The 19,106-nt window shown below is 31.2% G+C and overlaps 1 protein-coding gene across 1 annotated transcript; it reads left to right on the forward strand.

The window, feature by feature from the left end:
* The first annotated feature begins 11,145 nt into the window (after positions 1 to 11,145).
* Positions 11,146 to 12,823, forward strand: LOC107917033 (uncharacterized). Its single transcript, XM_016846424.2, has 2 exons — positions 11,146 to 11,645; positions 12,629 to 12,823. The coding sequence occupies exons 1-2, from the start codon at positions 11,320 to 11,322 to the stop codon at positions 12,684 to 12,686; spliced, it is 384 nt and encodes a 127-aa protein (XP_016701913.1). The 5' UTR covers positions 11,146 to 11,319; the 3' UTR covers positions 12,687 to 12,823.
* Positions 12,824 to 19,106: the final 6,283 nt, after the last annotated feature.

The following is a 19,106-nucleotide window of genomic DNA, read 5'->3' on the forward strand; positions in this document are numbered from 1 at the left end:
TACAAAGAAAAAACAAATGTACATCTGGCTTTAAGTTGCATGCTAAATACGACATATCTATTAATTTCCATACAAATATTCCAAAAAAATAAAATAAAATAACAGTCCTAACAATTGGCAATTTCTCATAACCTTGAAAATAGCTTAACATTTTGATATTTTTGAAAGGCGACTTCGTTTCTCGACAGCTTTGATTTAGTAATTTCCGGTACATCAAAAACTCTTTCGTCTTATCAAATTTTAAAGGGTTAATTGCGGTTCTTGATCGGTTGTCTTCTTTTGAGTTTTTAAAAAAATAAATAATTCATCCAAGTAAAAAATAAATAAATAGAAATGTGGTTTTCTACGGATATACGAATAAAAGTTAATATAAAAAGAAAATTTGTGGGGGAGATTGTTTTTTTTTTCTTAGATATTGGGATTCCACGTAAAAAATTAAAATTTCTCTATCCTATGTTCGTGCCCCTCCAATGAATTATACACTAACTGAACTCTGGATTGAGGAAGGAATTGACTTTCTTTTACCAAACCTAGCAATTAATCTCCATCTCCTTCACCTACTATTCAAAGTTACTTTAACTAAAGTTGATGGCTTCAATATCTGGTAATTTATAAGCAATTTTATCGACCAAACATCTCTTTTCAATTAAGAAATTTACCATCCAAAATTTCAACTGAAACACAACCTTTTAGGAGTTATGAGAAGTAAGCCAATTAAACTTTAGTAGTTCTTGCCTTTGATCTAATCTTCTTGTTACATATGCTGGGAAAATTATAAAGCAACAGTCTAGTTGGATCTCAAGTATTTCTACTTTCTTTCTGCCTTTGGATTTTGTGCTATGTTATCTATAAAGAAGTGCATATATTTGAAATAATGGAGGCTAAAAGCCAGCCATGATGCTATTAAAAAACGAAGAAAGAAGATCTTGTTAATTGATTCGAAGAAGACTTGTTTTGTTAAAACAAATATGAAAAAATTAATTGAAAATTGGATTATCCAAGCCAAAGAAAATCTCCAATATAAGCTATCACTGAAGTTACGCAACTTTGTTTGATTCATTACCCTGCAATCTCAATAGCAGGTTAATGGATTTGGAAAGGATTTGTTCAAGTTAATCTAGAGAGAAAACTGGAGAGTAACTAACGTTGACGACAAAACTCAGTTAGTGTATAATTATGTAGTCCACATCTCAATAATTTATTGGAGGGGCACAAACATGAGGCAAGGGAATTTTGTTCGAGTAGACGTGTGCAAATTTTTAATTGACATGAATGAAGCAACACCGTTTCGGAGACTAAAAATTTTAGGGTAAACTATACCCAAGGTCACTAAATTATTATTAAATTTACATTTAGGTCACTAAACTTCAAAAAGTTAAAAAATGGTCACTAAACTATTCGAAAGTTTTCATTTAAGTCACTAGGCTGTTAAACTTGTTGTATGGTTGTCTTTTCGTACCACCTGCATCCTTCCCTTTTTCTCTACACTTTAGTTTTTTTCATGAAACAACTTTGAACATTATGAATCCATGAACCAAAATCCAAACAACTTTTTTTTTCTAATCTCCAACATTGGTCGTTAGGTCGACTTAGATCTAAGGTATGTTCTTTTACTCATCAATGGGTATTGATCCAATGCACCGATCATCGAATTGTCACTTAGAGCTAGACCTGATCATGGGTTGGGCCACTCGCCTAGCCTTGAAGGCCGGCTTGAAAAGTGCGAGGGTAAAAATAAAGTATGTTTTCTAAATGAGCCGGGCCTTATGTAGAATTTTTTAACTCAGGCTAGGCCCGAATCTGGCTAAAAAAATTTTTGTTGTAGTTTTGCTACTGTTTTACTATTGTTTATTATCATTTTGCTATTATATTGCTATTATTTTGTTGTTATTATTTGGATATTGTTAATTTTGCTACTGTTTTAAAGGCATTTGCTTATTAAGTTACAACTATCTTAATGTTATTTAAGTATAAAAGGTTTTTTTTAATGTATTGTCAATCTGTTGGAAAATATTTATTTTAATGTTCTCAGTTATCAACAAATGCCAAAAACTCACATAAAGAAACAAATCATTTTTCTTATTTTGATTAGCACAAGTCATTAGCACCCTTTTATACAGAATTGAGTAGTAACTATCACAACAGAGTAATAACTACCTAGCTAACAACCAATTGACTTCAGCTAACTACTAACATACTAACTAACTTGACAAACCAACTAACTGCCAGTTGTTATCTAACATCCTCCTTACTTTTTTTTTTCAAAATCAGTAAGAGCTATAACACTTAATTGATCTTTAAAGCGTTGAAAGCTCCCAGCAGACAAAGGCTTAGTAAGAATGTCTACAGCCTGATCATTCCCTAGTACAAAATTAACTTGTAGTTGACTATGTAACACTCTATCATGAACAAAGTTCAAGTCAATCTCAATATACTTAGCTCGAGCATGAAAAACTAGATTTGCAATAAGTGAGACAACACTCACATTATCATACCAAATTGTTGGCACTCCAGTAGACATAAATCCAATTTCTGTAAGCAAAGATTGAAACCAAGCAAGCTCAAAAGTGGCATTGGCTAGACTTCGATATTCTGTCTCTGTTGTATAATGAGACACAACAGTGTGCTTTTTGGAGGACTAACCAACAAGATTAGCTCCAAAATACACACAGTAACCAAATGTTGATTTCCTATCCTCTAATGAACTTGCCCAATCTACATCAGAGAAGCCTGTTAAGGTAACTGCAGATGGTTGAAACTTTAGCCCAAAATCAGTAGTGCTTTTGACATATCTTAGTATCATTTTTACTGCACACCAATGCTCATAATAAGGAGAGTGCATATACTGACTGACCTTGTTGATAGCAAAGGAAATGTCCAATCTAGTTAAGTACAGATACTGCAATCTGCCCACAATCTTCAATACAAAGTTCCGTCTGATAGCTTGGTTCCAGTAAGCGAAGACAATGTAGGCACACAAACCATTGGAGTATCCATTGGCTTAGCCTTGCTCGTGTTTTCCCGTTCCAACAACTCACGAGCATATTTCTGTTGTGATACATGCATGCCACACACTCCTCTGCTGACCTCAAGACCAAGGAAATAATGAAGATCCCCAAGACCTCAAGACAGCGGTTATATCTGTTTCTTGGGCTCCTGTGACAAGTATATCATCAACATACACAAGCAAAAACACACATCCAGCTGAGGTTTTCTTCAAAAATAAAGAGGAATTAGCCTTACAACTTTGAAATCCCAATGCATCAGTTAAGAAGTTCTTAAGTGTATCAAGCCAAACACAAAGGGATTGCTTAAGTCCATATAGTGATTTTTTTAGGTTACACACTAAAATATTGCCTTCAGAATCACAAACCTCAAACCTAGGAGGCTGCCTCATATACACTTCTTCAAATAGTTTGCCATTTGAGAAGGCATTGTTCATATCTATTTGGCAAATTTTCCACTGCTAAGACATTACTACAACAAGCACTATGCAAATAATGTTGGCTTTAACAACAGAACTAAAGGTTTCATGGTAATTTGAACCAACAGCTTGAGAAAAACCTTATGCCACAAATCGAGCTTTATTCCTAGCAACACTCTCATCCGGATTCCTCTTTTTTTTAGACAACCATTTACATCCTACTAAATTTTGATACTTTAGAGCATGTTCCCACTCCTATGTACCATTCTTGATTAAAGCCCGATACTCCTTATCAACAGCTTTTTGCCATGAAATGATCATCATGGCTTTATGAGTGCTCTTAAGTTTAATCATACTTAATTCAGTAACATAGATCTTAGGCTTGAAGACTCCCACCTCACTTCTTGTGACCATGGGATGTACGTTACTAAGCAAAAATTTTGCAACATCAACAGGTCCTACAACATGCTCAGATTCAACATTTGTAACTTGCTTGGGCAAGGACTGGACTCCAATGTCGAAGGTCTAATTTGTATCATCAGGTTCCATAGACTTCTCACTAGAGGGAGAGGAGCTACCAACCTCAACAGCAGATGAGTTGTCAATTATAACACTTAGTGACTGAACAAGCACAAGAAGAGGGGCTAGTGTCCAAGGTGATTCAACAACTTGAACATATTTAGATACTAACTTTTGAAAGGGAAACTCATCCTCAACAAGCTTCATAAGTCGTGAGATGTAGACTCTTCCACGATGATCCACACATTTATACCCTTTATAGTTGTAAGCATACCATAAGAATACACAATGAGTTGACCTAAATTGCAGTTTATGATTGTTATAAGGACTCAAGAAAGGATAACATCTACATCCAAACACTTTAAGAGATTGTAGATTTGTTTGTTTACCAAACAACCTCATGATAGGAGTAAGTCCTCCTAGTACTTTTGAAGGCAAACAATTCATGAGATACACTACTGTGGCAAAGACATCACTCCAGTATGACAAAGGAAGTGGGGCCTGAGCTAAAAACACCAACCCAGTCTCAACAATTTGGCGATGTCTACGTTCTACAAGTCTATTCTGTTCAGAAGTGTGTGGATAAGAAATTCTATGATGAATGCCAAAGCTTTGAAGGTGTGGAATAAAGCTCCTGAACTCACCTCTACCGTCTGTTTGAACTTGCTTAAATTTGCATCCCAGCTGCAACTCAACTTGTTTTTTAAACATAAGGAATGCAAACAAAGCATCAAACTTCTTAGTTAAGAAATAAATCCATGTATGACGAGCAAAAGCATCAACAAAGGAAATGTAATATTATTTTCCATTTGAAAAGCATGTTGTAAGACCCCAAAGATTAGCAACAATTAATTCAAGAGGTTTAGTATACATTGTTTGAGACAAAGAGAATGACAGCTTATGAGATTTGCCCAACTCACAAGCACTACATAGTGACCTAGGTGAGTCTCTAGGAATAGACAAATTACAGAACCTCAAACATTGAACTACAACATCAGCTGAGGGATGTCCAAGCCTCATATGCCACAATCCAAATTAGTCATGTCAAGAGTACATGATTTAGTTCCAGTTACATGAAAAGCCACTAAGCCTAAATAGGAAGAAACTGGTTGTAACTGATATAAACCATATTCAGTACCTTGCAGCAAGATCTGATGAGTGTGCATGTCCTTCATATAACAACAATTGGGATGAAACTCAAAGTAAACATTATTATCCTTATTAAACTTTGAGATAGAAAATAAATTTTTATGTATTTGAGGCATATGAAAAACATCATTAACTGCCAAAGAATTCAAGATAAAAGAACCAATTTAAGAGATAAAAATAGACCTACCATCACCAATTACAAGTCTACCTAATTCATCATATGGCTGAGCCTGTATCAATTTAGATGCATCATTAGTCATATGTGTAGTAGTACCATTGTCAGGGTACCATGCTTGATCAACCACTGTTCAAGGAGTAGCAACCATGGTGGCTAGATTTGCATGAGAATTAGGACCACTATACTCTGCATATGACACCCCAAGACCAGAAGGACTACATGATGTAGATGACACAGGCTGAGGAGAATAAGCCTGCACCACACAACCTGAACTAGGCTCAACATAATAATATTGAGCCACTGCATACTGAGAAGGAGCCTGAAAAGAACGTGAAGATGGGCCTTCAAAGTCTGCATCATCATCATATCGATAGAAACATCAATGAGTAACATGTCTTACTCGATCACAGATTTGACATTAAGGATAAGAGCCATGCCCAAATCATCTTCAAGCACGACCCTTGCTAAAACCAGCTCATCCAAATTGAAAAGACTGAGGTGCTGATGGTTCAGAGAATGATTGCATAGGTATCAGAGTTGTAGCTACTAAAGTCTATGTAGCAATATCAGCAGTAAATAGGAAACTTCTATAAGGATGATACTTGCAATTGCCACTTTGCGAAATCTAGAAGTACATCAAATTTAAAAAGACTATGGGATTAACTATTATAATGTATCTGAGTTGTAGCTACTGGTACTAATGGTTATAAACAAAAGGAAGGCATTGACTACTTTGATACTTTTTTGCCAGTATCCAGGATAACTTCTATAAGGATGATACTTGCAATTGCCGCTTTACGAAATCTAGAAGTACATCAAATGGATGTTAAAACAGCTTTTCTAAATGGAGATATTGATGAAAAGATTTACATGGAACAACCTAAGGGTCATGTAGTTCCAGGACAAGAAATGAAAGTTTGTAAATTGGTGAAGTCTTTGTATGGACTTAAACAAGAACCAAAGCAATGGCATGAAAAGTTTGATAATGTCATGATGACAATAACTTTAAGATTAATTAATGTAAAATGTGTGTATGTCAAAACTACCGATATTGGATATATAATCACATGCTTATATATTGATGACATACTCATTATTAGAAGTAACAATGAAATGGTAAAGCGTACCAAAGACATGTTAAATTCAAGATTTGACATGAAAGATATGAGACTAGCTAATGTGACTTTTGGGATCCAAATCAAGAGGTCATCTGAAGGTCTCATATTGACTCAATCACACAGTGTGGACAAGGTTCTTGGGAAATTTAGCAATGATGATTCTGCTATAGCCAGAAATCCAATATACATGAACCAACATTTGTCCAAAAACAAAGGTGAAAGTGTTGACCAAGTGGAATATGCAAGGGTCATAGGCAGTCTAATGTACTTTATGAGCTATACTAGACTAGATATTGCTTTCACTGTGAGCAATTTAAGTAGATTCACAAGCAATTCAGAGGAAAACTACTGAAAAGTAATTATGAGGGTATTGAGATATCTTAGATATACTCGGGACTACGAACTGCATTATTCCATAAATCCTACTGTTTTAGAAGGATTCTCCGATTCCAGTTGGATATCTAATATTCAAGATACCAAAGGCACAAGTGGATATGTTTTTTTCATTTGGATGAGTTATGTTATAGAAATCCTCAAGACAAACGATTGTAACTAGATCCACAATAGAATCTGAGTTTGTAGCTTTAGACAAATCTAGAGAAGAGGCTGAATGACTTCGAAACTTCTTAGAGGATATTCTTAATTGGCCATAGCCTATGCCCACAATATGCATATATTGTGATAACCAAACAATAATTGGTAGAGCACAGAATGTAATGTGTAATGGTAAGTCGAGACATACGCATCGTCGACATAATAACATTACACAACTGATCTCAAATGGAGTTATCTCTATTGATTTTGTAAAATTAAAAGATAATATTGCGAATCCGCTAACTAAAGGCTTAAATCGAGATTAGGTTGATAAAACATCGAAAGGAATGAGACTAAAGCCTATGAAAGTTAAAAGCGCTATGTGAAGGAAAACCCAACCTAGTTGATTGGAGATCCCAAGATCTAGGTTCAAAGGGACAACCTACTTGTATAGACCTTATGAGGTCACTGTAGGGGTTCTTATCCCAAGTCCGTTCCTATGATATAAACAGTTATTAAAAGTAGGATAGGTTAAGCAATGCTTTTAATGGTCGTTGTGTGTTTTGGTGAGCTGAGCAACATAAGTCACCTATGAGAGAGTGAAGTGGGACCGCTTCGAGGAGACTATTGGGGCATAATTCTCTCACACTCCTGCAGAATCAGGAGATGTTCACGGTCATATAAACATACCCATGAGAACTAAAACCTTGCGATGGAGGTAGTTGTGTAAGGTATGTCATGTTTTACACAAATGACATAACAGTTCAAGGACATCACGTGGAATGTTCGAGGGTTGATGCCTACCTATACTATGCAGCTATCGATCGTATTCTATCACCACATCAGGTCAATGTTTTTGGTTAAAACTATCAATTTCGTTCATATGGGGGATTGTTAGAAAAATAGATTTTCGGAAGCTTTGAGGCGTATTCTTGATTAGTAAAGATGGAGATTTGAATCATAAAATTATGGTTTTATATTCTACCCCATGAGACCTTTACAACAATATATTATATGCTCAAAATGATTGAGTGGTGAATGAAAAATTGATGCTCAAAGTAAGCCACTTGTGAATTATGTTGAGGAAAATGGAAAGCTTAATCTCACATTGGTTAGATATCAAGTGTGGAATATGTTTATTTATATGAACAACTTGATGGTTATGGAATACTAAGCTAATGCTCTGCCTGCACCCGCACGACGTGGGCGATGCGAAAGGTCAATGGCTCCTTTAATTCAAACATTAATTTGAATTTTTAATGGCTCCATTAGCCAAAATTTCCAAAAGTTCTTTCATTTTGATTTTCATTTAAAACCGAAATAATCTACAGGAAAAAGGAAATTGAATTTTTCTTTATTTCCTGCAAAAATTTTGAGATCTTTTGCTTGTATATTTCGAACTTGTTTACAGTGATAGAAGAAAGCTAGGCTACAGTTTGTTGATCACTGCAACCGTGCTACTGCTGTACTCATCTCATTGTTGTATCTTGGGAGATAGTTGACCAACATTTCTCTAGCACTAAAGGAGCGGCCGAATCTATCTTAAAGATATTGTGAAAGCAGGCCTCAACTACCAGTCAAATTTCTGCCTACCTACGAGTACACAATTTCGATCTAGTTTTTATTTTCAATTTATATTTTCTAGATTATATATATATAGTTCTGGTTCGATCTTGTGATTTAAATCAATATTTTACATTACTATTAATTTCACTAATGTATATGCAACACCTATCCTAACCAAGTTGAATGGGACTTTTGAAACCACAACAATTCCTCGTACCTCTTGAATCTCTTGCCTCAACTCTACCTCTCGAATACGAAGTCTATTAGAATCCCTCACTTTTAATATCTTTTGCACTCATTTAAGCTCAGTAATCAACGGCGCTAACTAGAGATGACTTTAAATATATATCAAAATTTTAAATATATATTCAATTATGCCCACTACTCCTGCCCATGACAACCTTGATTTTTTTTTTCAGATGATTTTTTGACTTTTATTAAAACTATTCAAAAGTATAGCATATAATAGCAATTTATCATTTTAAATAGATTTCAATGGTGTCTTCTAAGCTTAGAGTTGAAGAAAGATCATCGTGGTGATGATGATCCCATTACTTTTGGATTGAATGGTCACAGAAACCATAAACGAATCTCGATTCGGTTCTTTGATAGGATTCCTGAGCAAATCGAGAATAATGGATGCTATTCTCTGTTTTGGTCAAAGAATACAGGAATTTTGTAGGCGCAAATGGAAGGTTAAAGTGCTTGGGTAGCAAATACTGTGGCAAAATTGATTTTAGGTACTCATCCGGGGCTGCACTTTTTCCCTTCTCCTATGCCGCAAGTCCTGCACCACCTCAATTATGATGCGACTACAAATTGTAGGTCCAGTGTAGTTTTAGATAGGCATTGTTTTTAGTGCATCTTTTTTATTACCAAAAAAAAAGTCCTCATGAACCTCGTGTATATATTATATATTATTTTTTATAATTAAGTAAAGAAATATTGTAAATATCATATATACATAGAAAATAAGATACATTAAAATTGCGACAAGTGGTGTAATTATATTTTTCTGTTTATTTTTCTAGTATTTAATTATTCATTAATTTTTTTTTAAAAATCAAAAGTGATTTATTCTTTAAAAAACTCTCTAAAATTTTAAACTAATGTTATAATCACTTATAAATAAAAAAAGTTAAATAGATACTTTTTTTAAAAATTAATAATTTTAGAAATAATAAATTTAACAAATGTAATTCTTCTTTTACGGTGACCAGAAAGGTAATCCCATAATTTTTTAAACATTCGTGAAACGTTGTAAAATAAAATAAAAATCATATTTTTATTGAACAAGAAAAATGTTATTTTCTTTTTGCATCTTTGTAAGCCATTGAAATACACGTGTATTGTTTAATTTTTTTTATATGGAATTTTAAAATATTTAATTATATTAAATACATTTAATAAAAATTAATAAATTTAAGTTTAATTCTTATAATATAATTCAATAAAATGGAAATTAATAAATTTAACATTGTCTATTAAATGCATTAAATTATATATTTATATTCTTTTTGAATTTTAATCAATTCTATCCATAAAATAAAAATTACTAAATTTAAATTTAATTCGTATCATATAAATTTCCTATTTTTTTCCGTTATGAATAAAATTTGAAGCAAATTTAGAATTGAATAGTGTAAAGGGAAAAATTGTAAGGGAGTTAATGGTTTTAGAATAATTTATTATATGATTAAATATTTTTTTTAAAATTAGTAAATTTTGATTAGTTTAAATTTTGCAGGGGAGTTAATTTTTTTAAATATATTTAATTTAAATTTTGACTGCAAAAATTTTTTCAATCTATTTTCGTTTTTGATTAAATACTTTTCCTATCTTCTAGGTTTGTTTGTTTTTAATCAAACTCATATATTTTATATTTTCCTCATTTTAGTTAGAGCTAAAGAAATTGCAAGAGAATTTTTAAACAGTTTTGAAGTTTTTTTTTTGTTTAAAATTTTACATGGATGTTTACTTATTCCTTAAAACTAAAAGGTTGAAAAATAAATTTCTAAAAATTTAAATAACACTTTATTGATAATATTAAAACTAAATTATTTTAAAATAAAATTTTTGTATATATTTTTTAAAAAATTTTAAAATATAAAAACAATTTATCAAAAGTTTTATTCATTTTAAAAGTTACGGAAATTTGAAATATTATTTTAAAATAATTTTACAAGTTTTTAAATTTTGAAATATTGTTCAGAATTGTTTTTAATAAAAGGTTTTCAACAATGAAATAAAAAAAATATTTTATCAAAATTTTAATTAATAAAAAGTTTAAAGCAATTTTTTTTTGTAATTGTGAAATCTTTTTAAAACACATGAATAACCCGAAATAAAAAATAATAATTAAAGAATAAAACAAAAACTGTTCTTTTCTCGTAATAAATTTAGAGTGCAAACTGGGCATCCAAGCCCTCACTCCGTCAACGAAGGCAGACCCACACTTCTTGGCATTTCCCACGGCACATCGTACAACCATGTGTAATCTTATGCATTATATATATATATATATATCTAATTAAAAATATAAGAATTAAATTTCATGACATACTATTTTAATGACATCAAAATTCTTAAAAACAGGAATTATCCATAAATTTTAAAAACTAATTATAATGCAATTAAATGGATTAGCAATATGCGGTTATTATGTTTTCTTAAAAATGAAAATTAGAGTCCAATCCTTTTCTTTTAAATTCGTGAACAGTTGGTCGCTATAAAGTAGACCCCCTTTTCCTTCTCCACACTCATTTCACTTTTTCTTTTCTGTCCACCATAACTTTTTACGCTCAGGTACTTACATATCTATATAGTTTGCCATGAGATCTTTCTTGGACTGGGTTTCATGTTGGAGTACCACTCCTCAAGTGTCCATCAGGGAGGAGGTGGAGACGCCTCCAAAGAAGGAGGAGACAAACTCCTTGATGCCTTTAGATACGGAAGATCTGAGGAAGAAGAAGATTAGGGTAAGGACAGGGACGAGTCCGCAGTGGAAGCCTACGTTGCGGGTGATAACGGAGGATAACGTCATGGCGAAGAAAACGCCGTCGGAAGCGACGAAAACGACGGTAGATAAGGTGGGGAAGAGGAAGACCACCGGTGGTTCACGTTCTAAAGTTCATGTTCGAAGCTATAACGACACGGGGTAATTTCATTTGCTTTTTTTTTTCTTAGAAGTAATTTAAACCTTTTCTTTCCTTAAATTTTTGTGGTAAAAGAAAATAAAAAATTATAAAATTATTGAGTTATTTAGTTGCTATGTCAACGCCGGGAGATGTTTTGGGTAAGCAATTGGTATTTTTTAGGTTTAATTGAGGCTTAAAAAATCTATAATTTTAAATTAATATACATATGTATTTCATTTGTTTTGTCTCATCTTTCTAGTTTGAAATTATTAATTTTTATCCATAAATGATTACTCTTTCTATTTTCCTTACCAAACGTACTCCAAATTTATTTTCCTTCCACTCTCTCCTTCCATCTCTCTAATTTTCTATCCAACTAAACGCACTTTAAATCTTTGACCATCTACTTTTTATAATGATATTAGTAGATCCAAACTAATAATAACATTAGATGTTGTTAAAGTGTTCTTGTGAATTTTTTTAAACAATCTTAAAGTATTCTGTTAATATGTAAATTTATTATTAGTTGAACATATTTAATTGAATTTTCTTGTTGTCCCAATTGCATAGACCGAATAATAAAAAAATAAATTTATGGCATCATTCTAAGTTCAGTAGCTCAAGTGTTTACAATTTGGACTTATTGATAACATTATAAAAGTAAAGGGCATCAAATTGTATCGAATTAAATTAAAGGAGTAGCTGGGAAAAGAATTAGAGGGACTAAATCCTAAATTTCAGCATAGTGGAAGGGCTAAAACTAGATTTAAATCTTTTTTCGTATATTAATAAATGATGATAGAGAAAGAAAAGGAAATTGGAGGAGAAGGTGTGGTCAGGCATAATTGACCATGAAAATATCTACAATTAATACGTGGTTGGATTATTATTATTTATTTCCTCAAAATAAATTTCATAGACATCTTAATCAGTACAATTTATCATGTATGAGTTTTTTGGGTGGTAAATTAGATATTAAGACTTGTTTGGGTAAAATTTGCAGGCGAAAATCGGTGCCAGTGATCCTACCAGCGCTTTCCCCTACACCTTTCATGTTCTAATAATCTTTAATTCCATGGACCCTTTGCTAGTAATTTATGGTAAATTTTTCATTGCCTACGTATATAATAGTAGGAAATATTAAATCTTGTAACATTTGTTCAATTAAATAGAAACAGTTTGCCTTGGTAAAGAAAAACTCATTCATATCCTTCCTAACATCAACAACCTATGGTTTATATTGAAGTTGATTAATTAGTGGGATGGGGTTGATTTGAGTTTGCAAATTTTGGGTTTTGATTATTTAATTATTAGTAACTTTATATTTTAATCATTTAATTTTAAAAAAAATTATAAAATAATTTGAAAACTTTTAAAATTATTGACTTTCATTGTTCACACCGTCTGCATCAATTGGAAGTTTTCATTTTACTTTTTTGCTACAATTTAATTCCTATTATAGAATAATTTTGAATATCACGAATCTATAAATCAAAATTTGAATAATTTAGTGACTTAAAATGAAAACTTTTGAATAATTTAATTAACACTTTATAGTTGAGTGATCAAAATATAAACTCACTAATGTAGTTTACTCTCAATTTATTTAATTTAATTTATTTCATATATTATTTTTTAATGGTAAAAATATATTCATAATTGAAATAAAACGTAACATGGGGTTCGGTCCGAGATATAAGCAGACCCTTGTACACGACACCACAAAGTCAAAACTAAACTAAAACAGAAAAGGCCAGAAGCAGCCAAAACACCTAGCAAGGCTAAAATCTGATCTAGGTCCCTATGATATTCCTGAAAAAAATTAAATTTTAAATGTATAAAAAGTACAAGGACTTAGAGCATAATATTATTGAAATTGCTCTGGTTTAATATTTTTTATTCCTTTTTTGCCCTTGAGGTCAGCACAAGTCTTCAAATTCGAGTGATTGACTTTTTCAAATATGAATTTTCATAATTATTTTTAATGGATTAATTTTGGTAGAATTGCAAGAGGAATGAGAATATCAGAATTGAAGCTTGAATTTTGTTTTGTGCCAACTTAGCAGCCTAAACCACTGTAGTATGAATTGAGTCTTATAAATATGCATTAATCGAAACCTAGTACTTTCAACTTTAAGGATTTACAGTTTCAATCCCAATATTTACATCATCATCATCATCATTATTATTAGCCTCCATGGATTAAGATGTTTTATTGATTATTATTGGCAAATTTTTTTCTTAGCCGCCTTTGTTTGCACATGAATACTGTTTTTTTTTTTTTAGGAAAGGAGATTAAATTATCAAAACTTGAATATTGATCTTTGATAATAACAATATCAACTTTATAACTCTAATTACAATATCATTTATTTTGAACATCGTATCGTTGAAAGTAAGAAAAAAAAAAGAAAAGAAAATGATGCACGTCATTTTTGCCAGATCATCGTAATCATTACAAAATCTTTGGGTCAATGTAAACGTAAGTAAAATTCATAAAAGGAAAGAGATTCATTAATATGAGGACTAATTTGCAATTTCCGCTTGACTCAAATTCTCAACTTAGGTCTTATTGTTTTTCATTCATCAACGGTTTTTTTTTCGTACAGTTCATCAATAATCTTAAACCATTCACAAAACCCTCACCGGACCAGTTAGAAAAAAGGTCAAGGGCTATTAGAATTATTTACCCACTTTAACCCCTTGCCTCTCCAAGATACAGCATGTATTACAATGGTTACAAATTGTTTTTTATTTTACCTAATTAATATAAAAATAATAATTAATTATAAAAATAGTATGGAAAACAGATTAATTACGAAAATAGGTATTTGCTACAGTACTCTTACAGTGCCACCTGACATCTTAGTGGCACTAGATTAAAATGTGATGACCTAAAATATTCAGAGACCTGATATGTAGGTATTTAAATAGGTATTTACCATCTAACTGCTCTAGCTCAAGATTGTTTCAAGGGATAAACATTTCGAAAAAGTTTTTTTGAGACCCAAAACTCAAAACTAGTAAGTACTCACTTAGCTGCACATTTTAAACTTTCAATTTTAGATTCCATCAAGACGAAGATTAAGAAAGGTACATGTAAAAAAATATCTTACTTGAGCGTAGCCGGAAGTTTAATGTATGCAATGGTATGCACCCGCCTCCATATTACACATGTTGTTAGTGTTGTTAGTAGATACATGGAAAAATTAGGTACGTTACACTTGTCGAAACTATTTTTTTGAAAACGGGAATCGACTTTGTTTGAAAGCGAAGATTAAAACGGGAGTCGCCACCGATCTTTATTAGGTGTAATCAGATCACCTTTGTTTTAATAAAATATTTTAGTTTACTAAAACGGTGTTTTTTGGTCTACGACAGTTGAAAGAACGGGTTCGGGAGTCGGTTACGTGCGAGGAAGGATTAGCACCCCCGTCACCCCCAAAATTGGTACCGAATTGATTAGTTAGTGTCTTAATGTTGAAAATTAAAAATCGGGAACATATTTAAGATACAATCCTTTCTTATTAACATCGATTTTAAAAAACATTTGAATTAGATCAAAACAATTGCTAAAGATTTCCTCGCCTTGAGATATCGGAGTATCACATCCCGTAAGTTAGGATACGATCCCATGAACTCCCGAGCGCAAGTTTGTCTTTAATTTTAATTAGAATTTCGTGTGTTTTAAAACTCGAAAAGGATATTTGGCTATTTAGAATCAACGAGAAAATCGAAATCCCGTAAGTTAGGGCACAATTCCTCAATGTTCCAAAATGCAAAACATTGCCTTATTTGGAAAATTTTGTTTTTGAACCATAGCGAGTACGATATTTAAATGATGTGTATTATTTGTTTGGATTAAAATAAAACGATTTATTGGATAAATGCAACGAGGCTTGATTCATGAGGCAATGATATGAAATAGAAATATAGTAATGAGCCTAGAGCAAGGATACATGAACACAACATTATACGAATGAATAACAATAATGCAAAAATATGAAATAAACAAATTAAAATACACGCAATGGCAATAATCACACAACATACATTATTTAAATACTAATCATTAATAATCAAAGACAAATAAATTAAATAATATATAACAATTTTAAAAAAATTATAAAGCAAATTAAAATGAATAAAACGTAAAAAAAATTTAAAATGATAAGAAATGAATTTAAAATAAATAATGTGAAAAAAAATTAATATCAACAATGCACAAAACAATTTAAAAATAGAATTTATGTATAAGAAATTTTAAAATAGGTAATATAGGCGAAAGTTTGAAATAAATAATATACGGGAAAGAGTTTAAAATGAATAATATGTAAAATAATTTAAGATAAATAATATATATAAATGAGTTTAAAATAAATATTATGTAAAAAGAAACTTAAAATAGGTAATATACAATACATCTAAGAAATAACTAGTATATATATATAAAAAATAGATATAATAATTTGAAATTGATAATATATATAAAATTTTAAAGTAAATAATAAAACAATTTAAAATGAATAATACATAAAGCGAGTTTAAAATAAATAATGTAAAAGAATTTTAAAATCTATATTACACAAAGCAAATTAAAAAAAGGATTCATATGAATAATTTTAAAATAGATAATATATATACATACACAAAAGTGTAAAATAAATAATATATATAAAAACTTAAAGTAAATAATAATAAAACCATTTTTAAATAAATAAAAAGAGTTTAACATAAGATAACAATTTAAAACAAGTAATAAAACAATTATACATAAAAACAAGTTTAGAAATATATATATAAAGCAATTCAAAGTATATAATATACGAAATAATTTGGAATAATGCATCCAAAACAATTTAAAACAGTTTATCATATAAAATTTAAAATAGATAAAATAGTTTACAATAAATGAAAAAAATAAAAAAATCAAAGAGTCAAAATTTACATGAAAAAGGGTTAGATTGTAAATAAAATGAAACTTTAGGGTCCAAATTCGAATAAAATAAATGCAAGTATATAGAAAGGACTAAATCAAAATCTAAATAAAATTAAAAGGGGAAATTCGAATAAAAAAAGGGTAGAGGACGGATTTGAAACGCGCTTGAAAACTGAGGGACCGATTGGGAAAATATTCCCAGCCTTTATACGCTGCGTTTCACCCGTCTACCTCTTCAAATGGTCTGAGGACCAAATTGAAACAGAGGTAAAATTACACGGTCAAATTTAAAAATAAAAGGAAAATAAAAAGGATTAAATTAAAAGAATAAAAAATACGGGAGGACCGCAGGCGTAAATAGCCCATTTACTGAAAACGTGAAAATCCCCTTAGGGCAGGTCGGGTCGCGCGAGTCAGAGGCCCAAAATGACGTCGTTTTGGCTTCTAAACCCAATCACCAAAACGGCGCCGTTTGCTTCTTATTACTTAAGTCAATTTTTTTTAAATTCATTTTTACTACTCTTTAAAAAGAAACTTTTAAACACCCCCTCCCTTATTTCTTCTCTACTAGGATTAGAAAACCCATCATTGCCGCCGTCGTGACCGCCGCACCACCACCGTTCTCGGTGGCTGACGATGCGAGAAGATGGGCTCGTTTAGCCCTGTTTTAGAGCACCTTTGAAGGCCCTACCTCTAAAACCCAAAAACGTCGAAGGGAGGAGACTCTCAGCCCCTTTTGGGCCCTACTTCAGCGACGGAGAAGGGCTCTTCAATGCCACGGTTGCGGGGTTCAGGTAAGTTTCCTCCTCTTTTTACATTTTTTGTTTAAAACAGATTTACATTAAAAGATAAAAAGATAAAAAATGAAAATGAAAATAAAAGAACAAAAGGAAAACGAGATATGGAAACAAAAATCAACCTTTTCCTTGTTTTTTCTTTTTCGATTGCTCAATGTTCGTAAAAAAAAAATACAAGGATGAAATTGTGGCTTTTAAAGCCGTTTACAAACGATTAAATCTTATTTTTTTGTTGTTTTCTCCATTATTTGCCTTTGCCTTGCGTGTGAACCTTCGTTTTGCAGGTGTCAGAGGCGTGGGTGAGCGGTGGTTGGCTCGTGAGGAGGCGAGATGTAATACACTGAAAATTTTTACAGTAAGATATTATCCTTGATATAGTAAAATAAGGAAATAAAGTGACAAAAAAGGGAAATTTTGAGTTATGTCAATATTGAGAAGTATATTATGATATATTAATTCAAGAAAGGACTAAATTATAAAAGTAAGAAAAGTTTTGTTGCACAAGAGTAAATACTCAAAATTTGAGGGGTTAAAGTGTAAATATGAAAAAGTTAAAGGACCAATAGTGTAAATATTTTAAGAGTGGAATGATCCAGAAACTAAGGAAAATGGATGAATTAAGACCAAATTGAATAGGTGAAGAACTATGAGGGACTAAATTGTAATTTTACCAAATTAAATGATGACTCAAGGATGGAATTTTAAAAGATAATAAAGGGCAAAATGGTCAATTGGAAGAGAGAGAAATCTAGAAAGTAATGATATGTTGATGATATTTTATGATTATTTAATTAGATATATATTATTTTAATGAAATATTTTATTATTTTATTATTAATTATTTAGTATAAAAGGAAGGAAAAATGAAGAATTTTCATCATTTTTCCATGCATGCAACCAACGTTAGAAGAGAATGAAAAGAAAGAAATTTTCTTTTCTTTACAATTTGGTCATTCCACTAAAAATTCACCATTTTCACCTAGAAATCAAAAGAATTTCCATAGCTACTAGGAGAGAAAAATGTTAAGGAGACCATGGGGAGTTAGAATATCAAGTTGGATTCAAGAAATAGAAGCTGGAGGAGAGAGAAAATCAAGTTAAAGATTAGTATCAATAGAACAGGGTAAGTATATCAAGATTTTAATATGTTTTTAAGTTTGTTATTATTGACAAAGTATGGAAATAATGTTGTAGTAGAGCTTTCTTACATAAGGTCCTATGTTCTTGATATGTTAGTGAAGAGAAAATAAGAGAAAGTGATGAGAAATGGTGTAGAAAAAGAAAATAAGGGTGTTATAACATGGTAATTAATATCTTGTACTAAAACAGTTTTGGACAGCAGTAGTAGTCTAACTTTGAAAAATCATAACAAATTGTAGAAACCTAATTATAGGATGAATAAAATATGAAATTAAATCTTATTCAGTCTAGTTTCTTATAGAAGAAATTATGTAAGTAATAGAATTGTAAATCATGAGATATGATGAATTTTGTGAGACAAGATCAGAATGATTTCGGGTTCCCCTGTTCTGACTTTGTAAAATCATAAAAAAAATTGGATAAAAATAATTAGGGGCTTAAATTTATATTTTTAGAATCTTAAATGAGTCTATTTCAAATAGAAACAAACGGGAACATCATTCAAATTCTGTACGAGGAGATAATTAATTTTTAGTGAAGAAGGGCCAGCACTGTCAGACAGCAGAACAGGGGTAACTTTAAAGAATAAACTGTACTTATTGGCT

This window comes from Gossypium hirsutum, chromosome A01, assembly GCF_007990345.1.
Source record: "Gossypium hirsutum isolate 1008001.06 chromosome A01, Gossypium_hirsutum_v2.1, whole genome shotgun sequence".
Classification (NCBI taxonomy): domain Eukaryota; kingdom Viridiplantae; phylum Streptophyta; class Magnoliopsida; order Malvales; family Malvaceae; genus Gossypium; species Gossypium hirsutum.

What these genes read in the sequence shown, in the direction of transcription:
- LOC107917033 (XM_016846424.2), top strand. Translation starts at nt 11,320, where the DNA reads ATGAGATCTTTCTTGGACTGGGTTTCATGTTGGAGTACCACTCCTCAA. An exon ending in CGAAGCTATAACGACACGGG is followed by an intron (nt 11,646 to 12,628) that starts GTAATTTCATTT and finishes TAAAATTTGCAG; the next exon opens with GCGAAAATCGGTGCCAGTGA.